The following is a 26,182-nucleotide window of genomic DNA, read 5'->3' on the forward strand; positions in this document are numbered from 1 at the left end:
CAAAAAAAACAAGACAAATTGTAAATAGTTTTGAATACAGAAGGCTGGAACATATTGACAACACGTAAGTATTTTGTATACATTTATCACAAGGCCCACTTGAGCCAGTCTGGAATATTTCCTTCTGGAATATAATGCCTTCTCTTTCATTAACACTAAGATCATGAGATAACATGACATTTAATTCTTTACTTGGCCTAGTCATAAGTTGTTCATCATCTAACAACGTAACATACTAATCCATTCCCATCTACTAACGTGTCCCAACTAACAATTAACAGTGCACGCAAAAGACCGATCCCCTATCGAAGACCGACGCCGTCGTCCGTATCCAGTGGAAGTTACTCCAGCCGGTCTTCTCACAAGAGTTGGAGCAGATCACCACGGCATGAAGAAGAATAAATGGTCTTCTGTACACAGGAAGACCATTCCAGGATTTTAGGAGTCGTCTGTAATGTCTATAGAAAATGAAGATTCTGAGAATCAGATGCGATTAGCATTGGTTTTTTCTACTTTGATTTATACTCTTAGTGCATGGGCGTATGAGGCCGAGGTACGGGCAGGGGGGGGGGGGGGGGGGGGGGGGCAGCACCTTCAATACTATTGTGAGGTACTCATTAAGTTGTCACGAATTCGAAGCCCCCCCCCCCCCCCCCAAACAGAATCCTGGCTACGCCCATGTCTCAGTGTCTGACAGATGATGAATTGTTCTGTCCCCATCTACTTGACAAAGTAAAGAGATTTTCTTTTTACATTTTATGGGCAATTAATAAATTGTGTACCGAATACATGCATAAAGTATGCATTATTCGGGTCACATTTTGTACTCGTGGACAAAATTTTTGACACAGTTACTCTTCCTTAGTTTTTATTATTCGTAGGCATTACCATAAGACATAATATTAATATGCCAACATTTAAGAGATTATAAATCAAAGTACACTACCAGATAACGGTTGTTCTATACAGAATAGGATAAAATACTCAACAGTTGTATTAGTAAGATATTAGTGAATTCTCAGTCGTGTAGCACCTTCGATGACCAACGATGAAAATGTTTAACGTAATATCTAAAAGCGATAAAGGGCGCTCGATAAATTTCATATTTATTTAGCTATTAACTTAATTTATTTATAAAAACTGAAGGATATTTTACATGTTCTTTGTCGGTTTAAGTACTTATATTTTTTGTAAATAAGTTTGATAAGTTGTAAGTAGTGGGTATATTTTTATACCTGCGAGTTACAATCAAAATCAAGGATAGCGCCAAATGATAGTACAATTTTATAGAACATCTCAAAAGAAGAATCGGTAACCCACAATACTCAGTTTGCATTAGATTGCGTAGGTAAATCTAATTTCGTGCTGCCTAGTCGTTATACTCTAGTCAACTTAGTTGTAAGGTACCTAGTCTTAATCATAAATTTTAAAAGTTTGTATTAAGTATATTTTAATTTTACAATTCCAAAGCAAAATTAGTCATTCCAAAACCTTTGTGATTTTTGTTTAATTTTAAAGTTGTTGATAATTTATTTTTACACTTTAATTTCTAGTCGTTTTAAGTTAATGTGCAATATATTTATTTCTCCTAGTCTCAATTCTCTTATTTTTATACTCAATATTTATTTTACACGTGTAACAATTTTTATTAATATATTTTCCTAAATCCATTCCTTATATTTTTAAGGAGACCAAATCTCATCCTTTGTTTAGGTACTTAATGGTTAAAAGGACCGTAAAGCTAGATTGTTTTTTATTACTTTAGTTGAAACGAAATAAAGCAATAAGTTTATTAATAATATTAATATGTATATCTAGAATAATACTCCCTGATTAACCAAAAAATATTTTATTATTGAAATAAAAAATAACAAAAATAGTCAAAATTTTAGTCTTTAAAGTCAGACTCCATTTTTAAATGCTATACAATGAAACGTAAAACATTATAATAATATTATGGTTTCTTGCTGTTGTTAAATAAATATATACTTTAAGACAATTACATGGCTTTCATTTAAAAAATACCCCCTTAAATTATATCTAGAATAGAAAAATTAAAAAATTATTTAAGTTTTATTTAAGAATACAAAATATAGATGGCGCTGTGCAAAAAAGCGAGAAAATAAACATTTACATTTTTTTTTCTATTAAGATTGCACAATTCACTTTACACAATATTTTAAATTAGTAAGACGTCTTAGGAGCATCAATTATTGATAAAAAGACACAGTTTTTGTCTACCTCTATTACATTTTTAATCTTGAAGTATTTGCCACAATATGTTATTGATACTTTAATACTATAATATTAATTATCGTGTTACCAACATGATAAAGATAAGCCGTAGTTACGTCACGACTGCGAATATTTTAATGATAATAGAATTAACGCAAGATATAATATCAATAAAGTAGATAATGCCTTATATTGGGGCCAAATGCCAACAGTTGCATAACAATGGTTAGCTAACAATGCAGTGATTGTTAACCCAAACAGGGAATGTTGTCTGGTCTTTAGGCTGGATTTATATTAAGTCCGCGCGAACGAACGGTTTGGCCGCTACACTGCAAAATCAGAAGCAATAGTATGTAACGATTTATTTAAATAGTGGCGCGGTCGCCCTCGAGCCTTAGGGCCAGGCCACAACACTGCGGTGCGACTTGCGACGTCGCATCGCATAAAACTACATTGCTTTTCTATGGTTGTTTTTGCGATGCGACGCCGCAACGCATCGTAAAAATCTACGACGCCGCAGAACGCATCGTGGAAATTTCCGATGCGACAGTGACTATTTCCAATGAAATTTTGCGCTCCGAAATCGCTTCGTATATTTTCTGTGCGATGTTGTTTTTGCGATACGACGCCGCAACGCAATGTTGTGGTCTAGCCCTTATTTAAATGTTTGTGTTCATTGATATAGACACTCAAGAGCACTCTTAAAACTATGCAGTGAACAATTCAAATTGAAAGCTGAAATAAACCAGCAAGATATTATTAAATAACATGAACATCTCATCACATTACAGAAAACTAAAAAAAAATTGGTCGAAAAATCTTATGCTTATCTAAGATATTATTAATTTTAGTTCCTAACAAAATTTACAATATATGATACAGAATGTTGTATTATAACCGTCACTTATATTGCTAAATTCTTTTAATTCTTATTTTGGTTTTGTCTTCTTTTCGATGCAACATACATTGCCCAGCCAAATCCAACAAGATTCATAAAGAGAACTCGTAGCTGAAAAAAAAAATTACTATGAAGTATATTTACACAAACTATAAAAATAATAAGATTCTTGTTTAATTGTAGATACAGGGGCGTAGCTACCGCCGTATCAGCCGTATCAATTATACGGGGCCCCCCGCCTATAGGGGCCCCCAAGGTGCGTAAAATATTGTGCGTATTAAAACTGATAAAAAATTATAGAACTTTTATGGGACAGAAACGCCTGTCAGACCAGTCATTATTGTCCATAGAGGCAGAAAATTTAGAAAAACTAAAGTCATCAATCATCAGCTATCAATGATTTAATTAATTAGTTTGCAGAAAAAAGGCAAGGAGAGTTAATAATATTTAATTTGAATTGTTTTTTAAAAAGTGACAGATAGAATTATGATGAATAAGTAAATATTTCTTATAATTTTAAGCAAAAATTTTTTTCTTTTTTGAGAAATCTTTACCCTTCCTAAGGCCCCCAAACAAATTTTATATGGGGCCCCGCCAAGGTACGCTACGCCCCTGTGTAGATACCAACAAATTATATACTCTTTATAAACCAGTTCTTAACTCTATAATTTGTATGAGTAGTTTTTATAACAAATCTTATTTTTAATTTTTTATCAGCAATAACAAGTAATAGCCTACTGACTTTTGACATCATTCTTTTACTGTATTATCTACATGTCAATAACGCACTGTTTAAATTTACTCAGTGTTTAAAAGGACTTATATAGGGAGATTGCAGACGACAGGCCGACACCCATACAGTTGGCATGGCGCGGCCATGCCGACTGCATGGGCGCCGCAGACTCGATCGCACAAAAGTCTGTCGTCTGCGATCTCCCTTAATGTAATTTTACTAACCTAATCATTGTTACATATTTAATGATATTCGCATTAAGAAAAATTTAAAATTTAAATCACTATATATCATAAGGAAAACATCAGTCACTGACACATAGGAAAATGAGCAATTCATACTATTATTGCACTATTGGGTAAACCATTTATGAACTTTATCTACCAGTCACAAACATGTAAAATAGGTAACTTTTCAAGATCACAGTTATATTATTAGGTCTGTTAAAACTATGACCTTAGTTCATAAATAATATAAAATGTAAGGAACTTACCATGGGTGGCACAAATGCTAGATTCACTACTTGGAACAATGTTAACCACTTCCAATTGGCCTCAAGAACAGTTTGGTACAAAGATATGAGCTGTTTCATAGCAGCCCTGTGATTCTTGCCTTCCAAACGTGCCAATGTGTATAGTGAGAATGCCTGCATAAATGGTGCAAATATCAGCCTCTCAAATAACAATTTCTTTGCCAATGGAAAAGCAGTTGTTCGGTAGGGGAAGAGTCTATCAAGGAACTCATAAAAGTAATGTGGTATTGAGCCTCCAAATAGCAGCCTGAAACATATATTTTATAAGTACCTACCATGAAGAATATATAATTTTTATTATTGGTATACTATGTAAGTTATGTTAAGAAGCATCTTAGCCCTTTATAAGAAAGTATTCATAAAAATTATCCTGTGACTATGTTAACTGATGAGCTAGGAGCTGAGGAGCTGGCGAAAAAAACCGGACAAGTCCACCAGAGTCCAGAGTGCAAAAGTAAAATTTTTCCCACCCATCTTCATCAAACCCTGTTAATATTTTCAACTAAAACCGATTAAAAGGGCTTTAAAAAGTCAATTTTCAAACAAAACTGGATTAGTTCAGTAGTGGTAGTAGTTTTTTAGCCACTGTATAAATTTTTTTCTCGTTCTAATCCGGTTCTGTTCGTCAGCTCCTCAACTGTTCTAAGGTCTTACCCATATAAACCGAATGCCAAAATAGGGTCCAACTTCAAAGAATCTCCGGCCACAACTTGTGAGGCTATGCTACCAGCGGTTCCGACGACACAACTGAAAAAGTTATTCATAATAAATTGGTGTCTGTTTGTCTAAATCATATAATTACTTGTTATAGCATTTTTTTTGTCCAGTCACAGATGCTTGGACAATTTTAACTTGTACTTAGTAGCAAGTGCATATAAGGCACAAGTACTTTCCCAAAAATTACGACTTAATCTGTGGTTGGCAACGTTAATGTTATCAAATTAGGCCTTCGAATACACAATAAACTTATTTACACTATTTACCTGGTTATGGATTTCGTTCTTACTGGATGTAAATACAGATTTTGCAAGTAAGAAGCCACAAGATTCATAATAGGTTTCGAGAGCGCCATTGTAAAATAAATATAAACTAAATTAATTCGTAGACTTTAAACTTTGGAACTTAGAAATAAACAGGGCAATAACACGAAGTTCACTTGGAGTTCACCGATCACTGCATAATTTGACAACTGCCAACTGCGAAAGTCGAAGTGACAAGTGACAGTTAAATTTTTTTTTTTTTAATTTATTGGGAGCTGGAAACGAGTCCTTTGCTCCAAAAAAAATACAATAATAATACAAAATACAAGACAGTTAAATAAAATCGCTAGTGATACCAAAAATACTCGAATAATTTGAAAATCGATTACCTGAGCTATAGACCAAAACAGATTTTATTTTAAAAATGCTCGTCGCCATAGCATACAGTTTGGGGATGGTATCATTTTTTATTTTTACTTTTATTTTCTAAGCACGCTGTTTAATACAGAATTCTGGTCTAAATATTTACTGTAAAAAATTTAATAATGAATCACATCGATATCGATACATCATATAGGATTTAGTCTAAAATGCAGCCCTAGAAATCATGATAGACATTGATCAGTGATCACAGACATTGATAACAATAAAATGGGTATAATATTATGGAATGCAGGGCTGGTTTTAGGACTACCAGCGCTTCGGCGCCCAGGGAGCTGATAGTTTAAAATTTGGCGCCCCTTTTGTTTGCCTTCAGCGACGCTTTCACCCCCCCCCCCCATAACGCCGCTGCTAATGAAACGGGAAGAAGGGGCTGTGAAGGTGATTTTTCTGAAATCAATCGCTGTCCACACTTACTTTCTCCTGATTACTACTCACCTGCACTTAGGTGTTTTTAAGTTTGGCTTTTCCTTGAACTGTTAATACCCTCTATGTGTAGAGCCATCGAAATTTATTTTTATAGCAATATTATTGGACATGTACTAAAAATAAACAGAGAACTATAAATTATACTTTAATTTATTAAATTTATCAATATTAATAAAATATTCAATTGTTTATATTATAATAGAGAATAAATTTACCCCTAAAAAAGCTAAAAATATACTACAGTGTAAACTCCATGTAACGTCACTCGATTTAGCGACTCTCTAATCTAAAGCGTCGAAATCATTTGACTTTGGTTGGTTTAGCAGTTAGCTTGTCTATCATACAATGATACACTCTGTATAGCATCACTCACACTCTCAATAACGACAAATCACAATGATTGAGTAATAAAAATTACCTTTTAAATTACTAAAATTAGTAGAAACTGCGCAGCTGTTTACGTTTTTTTGTTGCTTTACTATCCTAGCCCACAATGAACTTGACTTTTGGCATCACGACCCTGTAGGCCTACTACGAAACCGTTTTGAGACTCAAACAATCGGACGAGAATGCCGCGTCCTGCTCTAACAACGTAATTTCTCGTTTGTTAGAGTAGGACGCGGCATTCTCGTACGATTGTTTGAGTCTCAAAACGGTTTCGTTTTGTAATAAAATAGTCTAAATTAATCTAAGTAATTTAAGCTTTTTATTGACTGAACCCACAAAATTCAGGACAAGATATTCCATATTACATTTTGCAGTTACACTTAGGGGTAAGACGTGCTTTGAGCTAAAAAGTTTTAAACTCATTTTTTGCAAGTTGAAGTGCCTCTCCTCTCATCCCGCAACTCTCTGCTCCACGTATAGCATAGGTATGAAACTCGTGAGCATTAGCGACCGATCGCTCTTGTAAGCGTACCTCGCTACGCCCATGTGCACATGTAGACTGTTTTTGAACATAAAAAGTATCTAAACGTTATTATATTCTCAGTTGCTCATAAACTTCCAAACAGTAAATACGGTTAGCGAAAAAATCACTGTTACATATTGACGGAAATTCTTTGATTTTACATCTCTCTATAACGTCATAAAATACATGTTCCCGTCAGTGACGTTACTTAGAGTTTACGCTGTATTTCTTAATCAAATATACTATAAACCCATACAAGTCTTTGAATTTTAGCTACAGTTGAAAAGTTTGTCTAGTTGTTTCTGTAAATTATGCGAGGTCACTGCTGGAGTATCGGCCTGCTCCAGTGCTTGGTGCTTGACTACTGGCGTGTTTAGGAAGTTCATGTTCTGTTTCATCTGTAAATACATGTCTAGCGCTTTGTCTGCCTCCTTAGTAGGAGTCTTACTGGCAACATTCGGCATTGACTTATGAAAAACTTTTTTCCTCAAACACAGATTCTTTTTCGGTATTTTGTATGATGGTGACTTCATTTTGATAACAGATGGTCGACAAACGGGACTCATTTCTAGACTCAATCTCTCTTCATTCATGGTTTCTGAGTTCTGATTTACTTCAACCAAAGTTTTGTCCATATCAATTTCTTTATTGTCAATCTTTTTTTCTACAACATCAACATTGTTGTTCTTCTTTTCGTTAATCAATCTTTGTACATGCTCTAGTGACTTAATATGTGATTCCTTAATGTTTATCAACATCTTTATACCGCTGTCTATCATTTTTATGCTTTCTTGAGTCTGTTTTTCAAATTCAAGCAAGTCATTTAACTCTGTATTATTTGATCCAGTTTGTTTCTGAGTTTCGTTCATAGAAGCTTTATTTAGTAAGTCACATAAAGAGACAATCACACTTTCGTCCCTTTTATTTCCCTTTGGTATGTTATCAAATGACATTATTGTATTGTCATTGTAAATATTTGAATTATCCATTTCATTTTCATTTGAATTATTAAAGAACTGTTGTAAATTTCTGTACTCTTTGAAGGGTGTTGAGACGAGTGGTGAAACCTCTGCTATATTTTCCAATACTCTTTCTTCTGCGACAGCCCTGGATTTTTCCTCAATTTTATTGATTTCTGCCTCTTTCTGCAGAAAACTATCATCATTGGATTTGAAAGATATATTAGTTTGTGGTGTAATGGCTTTTATAATTTTCTTTTGTTTAAAAGTTTTTGGAGTTTCATTAACTTTTTTTCCATTAACTTTTTGATTCATCCTGTTAAAATTGTTTTCTTTGTTTGCAATACTCATTCTGTTTTTGACAAGTTTGTTGTTTTGCACAGGAGTCTCTTGAATTTTGTATATTCCACTTATCCTTACATGGTTTGCTGAAATAAGTATGACAGATTTTTTAAGTAATTGTCTAAAAATTGTATAAAAAAAAAGAATATTATACAGTTAAGATTACAGAAATTGATTCTTCAAGCAAATGGCTGATCTACATTATTTAGTTGGGTTCATCTTTTATTTTATCCTTTTTCGCTACAATATTTTTAGTTAGTTCTCAGACAAAGAAAATATATAAAGTTACTTACATTGTGTAACAGCAGCTTTCTTTGGTCTTGCCTCAGGTTTTTGAAACTTTACTGTTTCAGATACATGACTGATCATCGTCTGCCGTGTCTTGGGTGTGGCCTAAACAAAATAAAATCGGTAAGTGCGAGTCGGACTCGCGCACGAAGGGTTATGTACTAATATAGAGCAAAATTAGGCCAAAATTTGTATTTTTTGTATGGGAGCCCCCCTTAATTTTTTATTTTATTATAAAAATATTATTAAATATTAAAGTACACATATAATTAAGGACTATGAGAAAAATTCAAGTACCTACCTGTTGTCACTATTGATATAGAGCAAAAAGGGCCAAAAAATCATGTTTGTTGTATGGGCTAAAATCAAAATAAAATTAAAATTTAAGGGGGGCTCCCCTAAATTTTAATTTTATTTTGATTTTAGTATTTGTTGTTACAACAACAGATATATATATACATAATCTGTAAAAATTTCAACTCTCTAGTTATTACTGTTCTTGAGTTACAGCCTGGAACAGACAGACAGACGGACAGACAACAAAGTCTTAGTAATAGGGTCCCGTTTTTATCCTTTGGGTACGAAACCCTAAAAAACAGATTAGTATAATACAATTTTTCACAATGTCACATACATAATATAATGAAAGTAAATATTTTAGAAGTCAAAACCAACACAAAAATTCACACTAATGAATATAAAATACATAATTTTAATGTTCATTAAACTACCTTAGCTTGAAAATTTAAAGTTTTTCTGACTGGATTTTCTTTTAGCTGTCCCATGCCAGTACAACTTTTAGTTTTATAGTCGAGTTTCACAGAAGAGTTCCAATTTCTTTTCTTAGTAGAATTTTCTGGCTTAGCAAACATTCTTGGTGGCCTTAATGCTGAAATTAAAAATATGGAATTATTGTACCACCCAAACAAAATATTACTGATTTGGTGAAGTAATTCATCAAAGCAGTCGAGTCACAACTCATAATAAATAAGTATTATTAATTATAAATGCAAATCTCTTGAGTCTTAGGCGGGTTGTAGATTTGTAGGCCTAGTGTTTATAACTAGTAACTCTTACATGATATGAATTGATTAAAATTCATTACGAAGACAACAAATCTCGAGCTGTCAAACAAAACTGAAATTGATTTACATCTGTGTGTAAAAATATGTGTACTTATACACTTAGTGTCTAAACACACTAAGCCGAAGTTACGTGGCGTAAATTCCGCATGATTATACCCGCAATTTATATAAAATTTCCGATGACACACTATTCCGTCGTGTTCCATCCGTATTTTGTATGTGGCATTGCGGACGTAATTTATGCCGTGTAACTTCGGCCTAGTGTGTTTAGAACTTTAGACCCTTACACATTAAGCATCTTTCTATGAGATTAAATTGGCAATGTGCCGATAAGTGCCGACTGGACGTCATAAAGAGTTTTGCTGTCATGTACACACGTCTCTTTTTACCACGCAGTGTTACTGATAGTAACATCTTGCTTGCTCGGGCCTTTGTTTCTCCATTACGCTAGGTATATTAACTTTATGGTATAAACGTAACAAACTGACTCACCTATAAGGTCAGCTCTCATCTCTGCTATAGTTAAAGGTCTCACCACGGCTTTCTCTGTAGTCCTAGTGATAGCCATAGTTGGTCGAGGTGCCTTCTTTGCAGTGAGTGTTTGCATGGCATCTTTAGATAGAATGCCTGTAAGATATCGTAAAAATAGATTTAGATTTTAGTAACACTTATCAATTCCAGCTAAAAAGGTTTTTTATATAATTATATATTGTTGATAACTAATCATGATTGTACAGAACTAAAAATCACAACATTGTAATTACCACTCAAACTTGGCAACAATTCCGCTATCGTTTTCGGCTGCATGAAGGATTTTGTAGTGGTCTCCTCCATGATAACTAGTTGAAATCACAATTCTCGTAACACAATAACAAAAACAAATCCTTCAGGGACACCAAACATTCCAAAATTCCAAGTTTGATATTTTCTGTTTATTTTCGGTCCATTCAACTCACAGACTAAGAAGAGATACCTACTTCATACTACTTAAATTCAACAGTTGACCGTTTTATTTTTTTTAAATTTAAATTTTACTTATATGCAAAATGTCACAGACACAATATGCCAAAGTTCTTCTTCTTGTCACTTATCAGTTCATTTAAAGCGCTTGTTCCATTTGACTAAATCTAGAAGTTCTAACTTCTAATTAGGATCCTAAAAAGAAGACTAATTAGAAGCTTATCTGATTCCACTTGTACTAATTTAGTAACTAAATCAATTGTGACGACGCGGTGACGTCTTCTTATTGGCTCCAGTTCTGTCAAAGTAACAAAAAATTATTGGTCTTCTCATAAGTCATAGGCTTAGCTGTTGCCTGTTGGCTCAATGAAAATAAAAATAAATAAAAGGTGAAAAAGATGGTTGAAAGAATTTTTGGTCCACGAAAAATTATTATTATATAAATGGTTATATAGCCGAAGTGCCATTGAAAAAAAAATGTCATTTGTCTTGTCAAATGTCTTATGTCAATTGTCATGACTAATGTCATCATATTTTTGTCGGGGTTTTTCATTTTAATTTTAAATTAAGTTATTTTACGTGCTACGAAAGAAAAGCTGAAGTTTTTATTTTATAAGAAATAAACAGAAAAATGGTTACTTATGTAAATTTGAAGGGATTTGAAGAGTTTGATCATTACACAAATGATCTCGAAAATACAAATTACGCTTTACCAGTGTTTTTCTACTTTACTGGCACTAAACTGCCCAACGGTGATAGCTGGTGTCCCGATTGTGTTGTAGGTAGGGCAGTAAACTGATTCAATTGGTTTGTTGTATTAAAATTGATTCCATGCTAACATAATATTATGTACTTTATGCGGCATGCCTAAAAATACGCCTCTAAAATTGTAGCTTACAGCTTCTTCAAAGTGTATATGATTTTGCACTTCCAAATTCTTCTAACAATATTCATACTTTTCAGCTGAACCGGTGGTAAAAGCATTTCTTAATGAATACAAGAAGCCAGTTACTTTTGTGTCAGTAGATGTTGGTGTAAGAGATGCGTAAGTGATTATTTAAACTATTTTATTAACCCATCAAGATGCACCCGGTTGTCGCATAACAATTGAAAGTCTATTGTGTCTGTTCCCACGATCAAGGTATTAAAAAAGTTGGTTAGAAACATAATTTCATAGTTATTAACAATCATGAAGTGGTTTTGAGTGCAAACTTTCTGTTTATCATTGTCTTTGTGTGATTGTGATAATCCCCACACAGATATCTGTTATCAATATTAAATTTCACTATCATGTTTATCCATCAAATTATTTGCTCAAAACTATTATTAGAAGATTCTGGATCAGAATAGCCAAAATGTGTGGTTGCTTAATTTTTTCTAAATATTTGATTAAATTGTATAAAGCCACCTAAATTTACTTTGTATAGATATTTTTATAGAAAGCATATTTAAATCTGGTCTTCAGTTTGAGTAATGTCATTGACTTAAAGCTGCATGCCTTTTTCATTGGCAGTTCACATGTGTGAACCAAGATACCAATATTGTTGCAAAGCAGTAATGGGTACACAAAATAGTCCCGCCACCAGACTAATTACATTATATTACAGATAAAATAGAATGAATATGTAGCTGGTGTATAAAATGATGTTGTTTTCAGATGGAAAGATGTCCATTGCTTGTTCAGAACTGACTACAGATCAAGACTGATGGTTATCCCGACTATTATTAAATGGAAAGGGGTACAAAGGCTGGAGGGAACACAGTGTGCTGATGCGGAACTGCTGCAGATGATATTCGAGGAAGACGAGTAAAGAAATCCTATTTAATCCTGATGATATAATCCAAAATGTATGTACTTAACAAATATACATTTAAATTTATCAACCTTATCATTTAATTTTTGATAAGGTTTTTGTAAGATGTAAATATTTTTAATCACTGTAATAAATGTTTTTATCAACTTTGTCCTTTTACTACACTATGTTTTTATTTATCCGGAACATATCCGGAATGTGCTGATGTTTTTAGGATTGAGGTTTTGAAGTTTAAAACTCATTCATAATAATTACAATTTAATACCAATAATTTTTACAAAACATTACATAATTATTTACAAATAACAACACCATAAAAACCTAAGTACATAAGTGTCATGTTATGAAATGATTTGCCATTTATATATATTATATTAGTATTGGATCCGACTGTAAAATCCTGCTGGAATCGTTTTTTTCGATCAAATATATTTTAAAATAATCTTTAGAACGTATAGAATGGAATAATGTTGGGTTGCCTTGTCAAAAGTAGCCGCAAGTACCTCTAATTAAGTTGAATGTTCATGAGATAAATGCATAATTTGCATGTATATTTTTTTCAGTAAATTTTACATCATTTGAAAGAAAATGATGTGAGATAATAAGGTATAAATGGTTGCCAGCTCTAAGTCGGCCGCAACCTAGGGTTGCCAGCCCGTAAACAGACATAGTTCTTCATCGATTTTTTTTATAATTTTGATACCAAATTAAAGTTTTATGCATCTTGTACATGAATATCCATGGTTGCCAGTTGCAGGATAGCCGCAAACTGGGGTTGCCATCACTTTTGTATACCTATGACAAATGTTGAGGCCTACAATTATTATGCCTGGCATTATTTGAGGACGTCGAGAACTCGCAAGATTGCTATTTTTATTTAACAGGCGTTTTTATTTTTATGTGTATTGTCCTGTCATTCCTCAATGTCATTCCTTCTTAATTCTCTTACTTTTCTATTGAATACACGCAAGTTTGTATTACGGGCTTTCATTTTGCTCAATTAGAGGTACTGGCGGCTACTTTTAACAAGGCAACCCAACATTAATCCATTCTATACGTTCTAAAGATTATTTTAAAATACATTTGATCGAAAAAAACGATTCATGCAAAATTTTACGGTCGGATATTAGGATATATTATATAAAAGGTTATAGGATGTAATTTTGTAACTATAAAATTATATTTTTTCTAAACAGTTAACACAATATCTCCCATCCATTTTACTAAAATAAAATATGAATTATAACTAGACCTACATCCAGTATTATTTTATTTTGGACTCACTATTTGTACAAATTCACAAAATATATTATGATATGCAATTTAAATGTGAGGAACACAAGCACAACTTAATATTATAGGAATTAAATTTTAGGAACAATTTATTTTCAAACAACCAATAATTTAAGGTTCATTGAAAGCAGTGAGAGATAGTTAAGAACCCTGCTATAAAAATTATAATATTTTACCTAAGACCAAAGTCATTATTGAGAAATGATTAACTTTATTGTTATTATTTAATGAGCAGTTAAAGTACTACATTGGAAAAACATTCCAGATATTTTTTTCCTTTTAGTTTAGCAGTAGTCACATGAAACAAAAGTTTTATGGATTCACATGTGAGTCAAAAACCAAATACCTTGATATCACAGATGTCTCTTTATTCATAACAATAAAACAACCTCTTAAATTAAGTTAAAATACTAACTTTTCTTTTTCATTACTTACCTATTTTACAAAGTAAGAAGAATGAAACAACTAAATTTACGACTGTACTAAAATTCAAAAGAATGAATTTGTTTTTAAAAAAATATGTACTCAGTCTTTACTGTATATTTTTTTTTTATATATGTTTACTACAATTTATATACCTACATTTGCTAATATTGTCAACTTACAAAAACAAACACAATATTATAGTATAAGACAACCTATTTTATATTATGAACTATATATTTCCCTATTACTATAAAAATTATGATCTTCATGCTTGTTATCTCAAATGTACCATCAAAGAAATTCATTCATAAGTAGTTGACGGACCTACGAAATTTGTTCGCGTTATGTCACGGTCAACCTAACCTATCCGACGGATCACAACCACATCACAACCATCACAACTTTGAATTGGTTATTGGCATGATTTGACCCAATGACGCAGGTCTGTCAACTGCCTATGAATAAATTTCTTCGAACTTATTCTTAAAGTGCTCCAAGGCTTATGAACGTAGACGGGGCACTCCTAGTAAAGGAGAACTGTCAAAAATGACGTTTTTGTATGATGGAAGTATTAGTTCCTTTTCTCGCCACGTTCATTTAAAGCCTTGTCGAGCTGTAAAACTATATCACAGTGCAGTGTTGTCTTCCGGTGTGTCTGTGACCAGCTCTGTGAGGTTGGCGGTCACGGCCACATCATAGTAAATCTTTTTGCTTCTCAAGTATGAACTCTTGTTGTCGAATATCACAGATACTGAAAAAGAAAATGTTAAAATTAAAGACCTAAATTTGATGAGGGCAATATGTATTCTGTGAAACCCCCTCATGGATGACGCAAGAAGACTGATCTTGATGAGGAAAAGAATTTTCTGAAACTCAAACTTTTATAAAACTCTTTATGAAAATATGAGGATCAAAACTCGTAAATATTTTTAAAAAATCCTCGTGGTCTAAGGTGTGCGAGGCCCCGTGGACCGCAAGGCCGTGGGCGGAGGCCCATGTCGCCCACGCTTTACGCCGCCTCTGTCATCATGCCCATGTGGCTCTGCCAAAATGTTGCCAATTTAAGGCCGTTACTCACTAGTAGCGGGTCCGGTGACCGGCAGCACGCCGATCTCCGCCGGTCCCTCCTGCAGCTTCACGGGGCCGTAGATGACGCTCTCAGCCCCGGACTGCTCTCGCTTCTTGATCACAAACTTGATGTCGTGGCTGTCTATACCGACGTCCCATCTGCAATGTTTCTGTTTGTTAGTACTGCTGATTTCTGGCGGCACATACACAGCGATCTTTTATTTGTAAGGGGGTAACCTGCTTAATGGCTACTAACGTGTTTTGACCTTTGAACAAACCAGTAGGCCTACTACTAAACCGATCCGAGTCTCAAAAGAGACTCAAACAATCGGACAAGAATTAGTAACACGGTTGTTAGCGTAGGACTCACCATTCTCGTATGATTGTTTGAGTCTCAAAACCGTTTCGTGGTACGGGTCCAGGGTTGAAATCTCGATTACGATAACCTGCTCAATAATACTCACTGCAGCGCACTCTCGCCGTCCCCACACAGCAGGTCTACCACCAGCTTGTCACCGGTCTTGACGGTGGCGTGGGTATACTCCTTCTCACTCTCCTGCTGGATGTTCTTCAGGTATAAGGATTTCGGCACTTTACCGCCGAGGTTGACCTGAAATTATGTAAAAAATGTGGTTACTGGTTAAGTTTCTTTCTGTGGGGTGAGCCGGGTGACTAAATTTGCTTCTATATAGATTGATTATATTTTCACCCAATAAAATAAAATGCTGGTTAGTATTTTGTTTTCCAGTCAAAAACTGATTTGGTAAGCTTGATATAGATGGTCTTAGCTTGATGTCGAAGAGCACACGCTAAAGTGAAGACTGACGAAGCCAACTAAACTTATTGCCTTACATTTACCCGATATTTACATGCTATTTAAAAATATGCTTGATATTATTTATGCCTTACAGCGATTCTCTCGCCGGGTGAGTTCCCGATCCAGTGGCATACATGTAGACGCTTAAAAAGGACGGTTTAGGACATAGTGCTGTTCATCACTCACAATAGTCGGACACCTTGGGTCTCCTGTCTCGTCCATCAATGTCCCACCATAGTAGACCGGTAGCTGGTCCTTATCCACTTTGCTCAGCACCTTCGCCTGCCACTTGCGCGCGTCATTTCCGTAGATCTGGATCTTCTCTATCGTCTGCTCACGTATGAACTTCTTGACGATAGCGAACGCGAGGGAGAATACCGCCGGCGCTGGAAATTTTAATGGGTTTTAGTTGTTTGCTGTACAACTGTACAGGAATGTGAATGGAAGGTCATCTGGAAGGAACTGCAGCTGTTTCTTTTAGATTCTGCATTGTGTTTTTAGGGCAAGGAACCCTTATAGTTTCGGTCTGTCCGTCTGTCTGTCCGCGGTTTTGCTCAGAGACTATAGGGCCTACAAAGCCGTAATTCGGCATGTTTAAGTTTAGTTTTGTGGCGGTACCCACAATTCGCCTGACATTCCTGCATCGCGCTATCGAAGTTTTCTGAGCGCGTATACATATAATATAAGACAGCTGAAATGTATCACGTGGGCTTCGGTCTGACCGAACTTTACACCTCGCTCGGTTGGAAGATCTTCCTTTGTGGCGTCCGCACATATTATATTCATACAAACATGCGTTTTCTTATATTCTATCCTATACCATTTTTGAAAGGAAAGGTACCTATGTATTTCGTTTGCCATGGTATAAATCATAGATTCAGGACATTCAATTCAAAATCAAGCTGTCTTCATTATTCCCAGCGACCAGATTGTAATCACCGCGCTGCGCCATACCTAGTGTTAGTTCATTAGTTGTTAACTAATTGTTACAGACTGCAGGTTTGTTTTTAAATTTACAACTCATGGTGATACTAATGAACAGACTAGCTTTTAAAGTTATTTGTAAACAAGTTTTATCTCAAGGCAGGGCGTGTTTTCTTGTCTTTGTAAAGAACAACGCGAACGCCGTAAAAGCTTTTTAATGTCAGATGTTTTAGCACCTCAGTTTTATTGCCTATAAGCATTGAAGATAACTACAATGGTTACTGTGATTACGCAATGGTTTATCTATTAGATCAGCGTTGCCCAACCTTTCTCAGCTACGGACACCTTTTAACATGGGGAAATGCTTTACGCATCCCCGTCAAATTGGGGATATCGGCCGGGGTATGTGGGACTCCTGTAGTCTACCCACTAAAACCCCATGGTGCTCCACTCATCGCTTAAGGCAGAGTTGCGGGTACGATAGAACCGCCGCAACTCTACCGGCGATCATCTACATTTTGCAGACCCGACACCAACCCGCTACTCGGGGGGCCGCGATGCGCAGGAACACCTTGCGCATCATGGCTCTATCTCTAGCAGCTACGGACACCTAGAAAATCAGCACAGTTTTCAGTTTTCACGGCCCTCTTAAAAATAAACAGCAAAAAAATCGAATTCGTCGTGCTTAGTATAAGCGTAGCGATTACGAGATATTAGCATTTATGTATATGTCGCAGCCGACTGGTTTAAATAGCCGTTCAACCAAACAGCTAGCCCTTTGACTGAACAACACCATTCAATCACACGGCTATACGTCGTTTAGCCGACTTGTTGACTACAACGTTCAACGCTACAGCTAGACGACGCTTAGCCAACTGGTTTGTTTTTGTTTTGGCGGGGGCCCCCGTGCCCCCCTTTTATTTGACAGCGGTCGCCGGCTGCTGCCGCAGCACGCTCGCTGCGCTCGCTCGGCTCCCTCTGTGTTGTGGTCTAAGTTCTAACCTAACCTAACCAACTTTTGGACTTTCTGGATTGTGTTTGTTTTTGTTTTGACGGGGGGCTCTGAACCCCCTGAACCCCCCTTTCGGGGGAGGCTGCGTCCATCCATTTCATAATCCCGTAATTTCTCCTCGAATATTTGTTGAAATTTTAATTCACTCGTATGTGCCTCCACAATTTTTGTCTCTTTAATAACACTTGTAACTGTTATTAACTACTTTCTTTCCGAAAAACAACCACAAACACCAACAAACACCTGCTAGTTGACGCCATATTGTAAATAAAACGCACCTAGCGCCGCAGCGGTGCGCGCTGAACTACTTCAATTAGACGGCGGCTTTTGAATCAGCTGTAGTGTTGAACGTTTTGAGCGACTAAAATATTCAATATAAAAGCTAGACATGTGATTGAATGGCGTTGTTCAGTCAAAGGGCTAGCTGTTTGATTAAACGGCTATTTAAACCAGTCGGCTGCGACATATACATACATGGTTCAGACTTCAGAGATGACACCGCGGACCCCCATACGTCATATACATACTTGCGGTATGAGTCCGCGGACCACCGGTTGGGAAACACTGTATTAGATAATAAGTAATACGTAGGCATTAGACTATTTTTTTGTGATTTGTATGGGCAAGCGCGCCAGTGCGTGCGTGAATTTACCCATAAAAAAGTTTAAAAAAGTTGCTCTTTCGGCGTTGCTACTTTCACAGTGTATTCCATACAGGGGACTCTACACACCCTAAAATATTATCACTATGTTTTGTTACACCTTTATAGCTCTTACGAACGCACAAAATAATACCTTTAATGAAAAATTTACAGAAAATGTATGAAGTTTGCTTCAAAATCTTCATTTAAATTCAAGTTAAGTCATCAGAAAATCTGTCTGGCTGTTAGCGGGCCCCTAGACGATCAATTTTATTGTGCAATATGTATGAAGTTTACTTTAAAATCTTCATTTAAATTACGTCATCCCAAAATCTTTCTGACCGTTAGACAGTAGCCTCTTACCGTTAACAACGTAGCAGACTTTGAGTATCTCGGGGTAGTTGGCCTCGTACATCTGCAGGCAGGAGAACACCAGCTGCGTCGCCGGCTTCCACGCGAACTCGCGTATGTTGAAGCCGTCCAGGTCGAATATCACTGTCACCTGCAAGAGACGCGAGATTGTCTGTCACATCTCTGACCTGTGGGCTGTGACGGATTAACCCCACACTATGCAATTACATCTTCAATTTATGTCATCATCTTTTTATTCAACTTTCGTTTGGCATATTCAATAATTAAACGCGTCAAAATCCACCCGCCTTGGAAAGAAAAGTGTCATAGCGTCGCAGGCATGCCTCACGTGCGATGTTGACTGCGCTATAACGCATGCCCTTGATGAACAAAAAAAGGCACAGTGTGGACAAAGCTATTGACGGACTGATCATTTTTTTATTACTTACATACTATCCAGCCATCATTCTGGTGTCAGTGTGTGACTGATGGACTGAACTCATGCCAGACCTCGTGTAACAGGGAATTTTATATTATTTACAGAGAAGTTTTGGCGCGTCGATGACATTAATTTCCAATTTATATGGCTCTGTCGGAAATAACACCGCTGTCCGCTATATTGTAAAATGTCATTTGGTCACTCTCAAACTTGTAAGGTTCACCCCCGCCAATTCGAGTTAGAGGTAACCTAGAGCAAAATATCATTTAAACTATTCTTTGGTACATACGAGAAACAAAAATAACATGATTTTAACTGAGTGACTTTTACCTAGCTGGCATATTAATTGGTCTTTGGATTATTGTGCAGTTATTGTCGAGCATTCAAGTTTCAACTAACTTATGATACAGTATTAGTTGAAACTTTCTCATGTCTCTCGCGTTTACCGTGACTAATGTGCACAATAAGGAACACAAACAACCAATCTATCAAAACTTTTACATTTACTTTCACCTAACCCTATAATATTTCATAGGAGGTCGAGGATAAAAAAAAGTTGACACTTGTCGTAGAGAACTCTATTGCGCTAAAATTGCGCGGTAAACGTCGGGAACCCTACATTTTTCCGGGACAAAAATATCCTATCCTTTGTCTTTTCCCGGGACTCAAAATATCTTCATATTAAATTTTAAGCAAATACGGTTCAGCGGTTTGGACGTGAAGAGGTAACAGACAAACCGACAGACAGACACACTTTTACACTTATAATAATATGACAATACATAATATGATAGTAAATAACACAACAACACAACGGTAGTCGGTAAAACATCAAAATGCCATTTTTAATCTAGACAGAATTTATAATACTAAATATTCTAGTTTTTTTGTTCTAGTTCCATCTGTTAGTCAGTCAAGACATTAATGCTAACGAATATTTAGAAACGTTTTCGAGCTCTAAATGGCTAATGAATTTGAAAAGATATGATTAATTATTATGAGAGGTGATCAGTCCCAAGGTAACATAATCGCTAGACAAATTAGACAGCTGATAATTATTTATCTTAAAAGTCAATGAACTTTGTTATGTTGCGTAGGTGGGTTAACGGTGATAAATTATGAAATATTTGATACTAGCTGTTGCCCGCGACTTCGTCCGCGTGAACTTCAGTTTATAGCGCGCGATGTCAACAAAATTGGTGTTAAAAGCTTTTATAAAAAACCCTGGTACCCCTTAAATCAAAACAGCTGTGCAGTGTGCACATAATATTTCATTTTTTAAATTAATTTAAACTTTATACTTTACATTTTATGCCATTTTATAAAACTTTATATTTTATCCCAAATTTTAAAGCTTAATATTTAGCCCCCCAATTACACAACTTTACCCATAGGCAATAAACTATTTATCATTGATAGGTTTAAGGTTACGTCACTGCATAGATAAAGTACTGAGTTATTTAATAACCTAGAAAAGAAATAACAATCGAAAAAAATCTAAACTTGAATGTAAGATGATACCACCTCTTATAGAAAGACTTTTGAGCAAGCGTCAGCGCGATGTAGGAGACGTACGGCGCCATCTATTATGAATTTTTGGAACTTAATTTGAACAAATTTACGCATTTTCACCCCCTTACAACCCTTTTTTCCAGTAAAAAAGTAGCATATGTCCTTTCTCAGGCTTTAGACTATCTGTATACAAAATTTCATTACAATCGGTTCGGAAGTTTTGGCGGCAGAGATACTTTCGCATTTATAATATTATAGTATAGATTATTATTTTGCAGGCATATTTAATATTGAATTGCAATATACTTGAACTTTGACCTTTATGGGCACATGCGCCTGTGTGTATTGATTGTGTAATGTGTTATCTACGTTTATCTATGTATTAATTAACCCAGCGCGCTATGTATGTGCTCTTTCTCTCTCTCTCTATCAATCAACGACAAAAGTTAGGGTCTCTATTTTCCAGTTAATTGATAAAATATGTTGTTGAAACGAGGCGTGGTTGGTCAAGTTTCAATCGTTTTCATCTCAGCAAAACCAAAATGTAATATTTGACAAAGCGTGATGCGTCGACCCTACACTTTCTACGACTCTCATATGAGAGCACATAATATTATGTGCTATAGCAGCGATTGTCAGTCTTTGTAAAGACTGACAATCGCAGGGGTTTGTGGGTATCCATCATCCGAGATATTCCACCCAGGAATCTTTTTAAAGATTTTCCTGTTTTAACCAAAACAGGTTATAATGATGAAAGCACCGATGATGATGAAACGAAAGGGCAAGGAAATTTCCACGCAGGATTGGCAGACAAACAGGTATCGGTCTGGTACAGTAGCCTTATATAGCGACCGCGAGGCCAGTCAAACATTGCAGGCGCAGTTTCTGGGTCAAGCGCCGCTGTCACGGCCGCAAGGAATCGGATCACGTCGGATACGTTTTAACTTTTATGAGTTTCTGATCGTTGAAAGAAGTGGAGTCAAATGTTTTAAAAACGAATGAGGGTGAATGGACCGACTGCTATGCTATTGTTGTAGAAGCAAAGCGAATTAAGTGAGCTATAAGTATTGTAATATCTTCTTCTATCGTGTTCTGTCCTATTTTTATTCCGACGACGCGATGCGACAATATACTATAATATAATTGCACCTGGTCTCCCAGGGCGCTCTAGATAATGTATACAGAGCGAGCGCCCTGGGATGGAACACATCCTAGTGCTCCATACTGGGACACATCCAGAGGATACACCAGGTACACATTCTGGCAAATGTGCAATCGATGATGATAATGTTGAAGATGATGATGTTGATGATTGTTTATGTATTCAAATTAGGGGAATTAGCAAGTTAATCTTTGAAGTGAGCGTAATTGTATGGTGTCAGTTATGTTGCCGAAATATCTTATAAATGTCTTTCTTTTGATTGTTCAACAATAAAACACCATATTTAAATGTTGTCCAAAATGCGTTCATAGAGAACGATGGCTGCTTCATATTATACGAACCTAATAAAGGGCCTGTGGAGCTCAAAAATACGTGGAAAGTGGGCTATAGCAGCAAGGTCGTTTTTCAAGGTGAAGGTGTTTGTTTGTCACGACTTTTGTGTAGGTCACTGTTTTAACGATGTTTAGGAAGTTTTTTTGTTGTTTCAGTTGATAGGTGCCTACTACACTCAGGTAGGTAGGGTAAGTATAGGACAGCAGATTAAAAAATGGCTTATAATCAAAGAAAAGTTAGGTCGAGGTAGGAGATACATTTGCTGATTGTCTTGCACAAATTCTTGCATTGACTCATATCTATTTGTCTCTTTCGTCATTATACTAAGTCAGTATTTTTCAACCTTCTTTAATGATGCGACCCCAGGAGGTCGCGACCCACGGATTAAAAAAAAACACTGTACATACTTACTCTGTAATTCCTGACTGGCGGATTGGTATACGATAGCAATATCATGAGCAAATGAGAGACAAATACAGAATTACAGACATGGCTCAAGGTATATCTAGTTGTTCAGCTACCATACCTTCAACGCAGCTGGTCCATGCGTCTCCGCCTGCTTTCTGGCGATAGCGAGGTTGGTCTCCAGCACCCTGATGATGATGCGGATCATGTCGGACTTAGTGGCGGCGTGCAGCAAACCCACTATGTCCAGACTTATAAACGGCACGATCACCACTGGAATAAGATACAGTAGTAAGTAGTAAGAATGAGCAGGTGAGCAGACTCAGAGTATTAGAATATTAGATATTAATGAAATCTATCGCATTTTGTATGGTTCAGAATGGTAGATGGAAGGTAGACCTAGCACCTTAGTAGGATTGAATTTTTAAGGCTGTACACATTGGGCCAACACATTGAGCCAGCGCAGTGGGCCAGCGTGTATAGTCCTACTTGGCCACAAGTTGTAAGCGACATTTCGTACTCTTTACGTTAGTCCAATGTGCTGCCTTAGTAAAAGAGGTGATGACGTGCTAGTAAGTACGCGGACTTATTTCTCGACGATCTATTCGCCTGTGTGTCAGTCAGCGAAGAGCCGCGAGACGCGAGCCTGGGGACATGGTAATCCAGTGTGAGCGATTCTCGTGTGTCACCGACGTCGAGCCGAGTAAGTTCGCGAACTTAAAACCCGCGTGCTTTAAGTTCGTACGTCTATCAGGCCTTCACGTTAGCCAAATGTGGCCTAACCGGCCGCCTAGACGAGCAATTTTATTATCAATATCACGTATTGCCAACTAATATGTATTCTGTGGTATTGCATAATATTATTGACCGTCTAGGGTTGATATTGAACATCGCGCGCCTTCAACCTAATTGTCAAATAAACTGTTCAATAAAATTTATGCGTGACATTGACAATAAAATTGCTCGTCTAGGGGCCCATTTACCCATAACAATAAAGTCACAACGCCGCCAGTAGTTTTTGCTATAAAAATTTGATCCACTTTAGCCCCTGGGAGCATAGAAGGTATTCCTTAGAAGGATAGGAAAGTGGGCGTGTAAGTTTGGAAGCGACTAATATAGGTAGAGCCTACATAGACGACGTGTAACTGGACCATATGATCCTGACCTGAAATGACCTGAATATGCACATCGCATAGATAAACATCACTTCTGATGCAAGGTGCGACTAAGCTTGGTCTGGAGCCTATCGATATAATAATATTATATGTAGAGTCTATAGAGTATATATAGATTATAGAGGTATTATACTCTGTAATTATAGATATAGAGACTATATAGATGTAAAATGTGCTTGCCTGGTGAGCCCTCCTTGTCGAAGCCCACCTGGCCGCACGGAACGTATTTCTCCATCTTCGGCGGCTGCCTGGAGTCTAAGAGGGAATCCACTGCCCATTTCTCGCGCCACTTCAGTGACTGTAAAATGACAATAATTTAAATAAATGTATTTGTATCAGCACCACTCTTGCCTTGATTGTCAGAAACTGCCACAAAGGTGTATTTAATCGACATAATATCCTGAGCAAAATTTTTGAAGTTTTAATGTTATTGCTGATGCTGAGTACTAAATTCGTATTTAGTATGGTATTTCTTCTGGTATTATGGTATTTCTCCGAAATACCACGTTCTCACAGAAAACCGGCGTGAAACAGCGATTGCGCTGTGTTTCGCCGAGTGAGTGAGTTTACCGGAGGCCCAATCCCCTACCCTATTCCCTTTCCTACCCTCCCCTATTCCCTTCCCTACCCTCCCCTATTCCCTTCCCTACCCTCCCCTATTCCCTTCCCTTCCCTTCCCATCTCTACCCTCCCCTATTACCCTATTCCCTCTTAAAAGGCCGGCAACGCACCTGCAGCTCTTCTGATGCTGCGAGTGTCCATGGGCGACGGAAGTTGCTTTCCATCAGGTGACCCGTTTGCTCGCTTGCCCCCTTATTTCATTAAAAAAAAAAAAAAAAAGTTCGTCCGACAGTTAAGTGTGATTGTTGACTAAATAAAACATTATTGGTTTTTCAAAACTAGTTTTATCTGCTTTTTTCTTTGTACAATAAATAATTATTAGGTACACCTCACCTCCTCCCCAGTAGGTAAGCTTTACGAAATCAAGACCCCTTTCATATGTATAAAGTTAGACTTACAGCTCTCAGCATTTTCTCTGCAGCATCAGCATCCCATTGTCTGGCTGAAATAAAAAATAAATATTAATACAAATGAACATGGAGCTACCTAAGTATTTCTTTTTTAGAAGTCGGTTAGAAAGGTATGCAATCATTCAAATTATCCATGTAAACCTGATTTCATGATGCATCGCATACCAGCAAAGTCTACCGATATCAAATTCAAAAATGAAAACAACAGTACTGCTATAATAATAATGATACCGGTTTCGGTGACGGTGGCCGGTTTCATTGAAACCAGGCCAGGTACGCAGGAGTAATTTTATAGTGTGTGCGCAGTACACTCTCTATTCCTTTACTCTCATATAAACCCAGTGGGACGGAAGACCGACGCGACTGGCGAGAGATCAGGCGCAGGACCGACTTTTGACATGCTCACCAGCACCCGACCCGACGCATGGATCATTTTACTTGTCAGACAATCAGGTGATCAGCCTGCATTGGCCTAGCCAAACATGGAAATAGCAATATGTTTCCAACGCGGGAATCGAACCCACGACCTCCGAGTCAAGAGACACGCTCTAAACCACTGGACCACGGAGGCGCTAACCTAACTGAGCTATACGAGTATTAATAGTATTTTAAAAAGATAAAACCGACTTCAAAATTGTATGATAATTTCCTATCTCCAAAAAGTAGTGCACCGACTTCGGAGATATACGAACACAAACAAATTACGTGCATAATATTACATAAGTACACTCTTTAAGGCACATTTTTTCAGACGCTGATATAGAGTAAACATACGAAAGCTGGGCAGTTCTGGAAGTATTACATACATACGTCGAATTGATAACTTCCTTTTTTTAAGTCGGTTAAAAAGAAAACAAAAGCATTATTATCTTTAATGAAATTAGCATGTATTAGGCAATATTGGCATCCAGATATAAAATTAGACTACAACTTATGGTAATATTATGTGGTAATAATATTATGGCTGTAGAGTCTATTTCCAAGCTAT

The 26,182-nt window shown here is 36.4% G+C and overlaps 5 protein-coding genes across 10 annotated transcripts in view; 2 read left to right on the forward strand and 3 right to left on the reverse strand.

Moving 5' to 3' along the window:
* LOC121731919 (serine/arginine repetitive matrix protein 5) overlaps positions 1-624 on the forward strand; it is a 33,901-nt gene extending 33,277 nt beyond the window's left edge. For all 6 annotated transcript variants that reach the window (XM_042121606.1, XM_042121607.1, XM_042121611.1 and 3 more), the window contains one exon: positions 282-624. In XM_042121606.1, coding sequence (XP_041977540.1) covers positions 282-402 — 121 coding nt within the window. In that variant the 3' untranslated portion in view covers positions 403-624. The remainder of the gene's footprint in view (positions 1-281) is intronic.
* A 2,439-nt stretch (positions 625-3,063) lies between these two features.
* On the reverse strand, positions 3,064-5,583 carry LOC121731925 (PXMP2/4 family protein 3). The gene is made up of 4 exons (XM_042121624.1): positions 5,382-5,583; positions 5,053-5,145; positions 4,360-4,645; positions 3,064-3,244 (listed from the first exon to the last, which is right to left on the reverse strand). Exons 1-4 carry the CDS (start codon positions 5,468-5,470, stop codon positions 3,158-3,160), a joined length of 555 nt encoding a protein of 184 aa, XP_041977558.1. The 5' UTR covers positions 5,471-5,583; the 3' UTR covers positions 3,064-3,157.
* Positions 5,584-6,905: 1,322 nt separating this feature from the next.
* On the reverse strand, positions 6,906-10,790 carry LOC121731922 (GATA zinc finger domain-containing protein 8-like). The gene is made up of 5 exons (XM_042121621.1): positions 10,597-10,790; positions 10,325-10,459; positions 9,479-9,636; positions 8,753-8,852; positions 6,906-8,545 (listed from the first exon to the last, which is right to left on the reverse strand). The coding sequence occupies exons 1-5, from the start codon at positions 10,664-10,666 to the stop codon at positions 7,428-7,430; spliced, it is 1,581 nt and encodes a 526-aa protein (XP_041977555.1). The 5' UTR covers positions 10,667-10,790; the 3' UTR covers positions 6,906-7,427.
* A 544-nt stretch (positions 10,791-11,334) lies between these two features.
* On the forward strand, positions 11,335-12,752 carry LOC121731926 (thioredoxin domain-containing protein 17-like). The gene is made up of 3 exons (XM_042121625.1): positions 11,335-11,574; positions 11,756-11,837; positions 12,450-12,752. The coding sequence occupies exons 1-3, from the start codon at positions 11,424-11,426 to the stop codon at positions 12,601-12,603; spliced, it is 387 nt and encodes a 128-aa protein (XP_041977559.1). The 5' UTR covers positions 11,335-11,423; the 3' UTR covers positions 12,604-12,752.
* A 1,804-nt stretch (positions 12,753-14,556) lies between these two features.
* Positions 14,557-26,182, reverse strand: part of LOC121731923 (SEC14-like protein 2) — a 67,976-nt gene continuing 56,350 nt past the window's right edge. The window contains exons 3-10 of the mRNA XM_042121622.1: positions 25,183-25,226; positions 24,344-24,461; positions 23,110-23,261; positions 19,150-19,288; positions 16,397-16,596; positions 15,858-16,003; positions 15,404-15,552; positions 14,557-15,076 (exon numbers count right to left, since the gene is read on the reverse strand). Of these exons, the coding sequence (XP_041977556.1) occupies positions 14,952-15,076; positions 15,404-15,552; positions 15,858-16,003; positions 16,397-16,596; positions 19,150-19,288; positions 23,110-23,261; positions 24,344-24,461; positions 25,183-25,226 (1,073 nt within the window). The 3' untranslated portion in view covers positions 14,557-14,951. The remainder of the gene's footprint in view (positions 15,077-15,403; positions 15,553-15,857; positions 16,004-16,396; positions 16,597-19,149; positions 19,289-23,109; positions 23,262-24,343; positions 24,462-25,182; positions 25,227-26,182) is intronic.

This window comes from Aricia agestis, chromosome 11 (genome assembly GCF_905147365.1).
Source record: "Aricia agestis chromosome 11, ilAriAges1.1, whole genome shotgun sequence".
Lineage (NCBI taxonomy): Eukaryota > Metazoa > Arthropoda > Insecta > Lepidoptera > Lycaenidae > Aricia > Aricia agestis.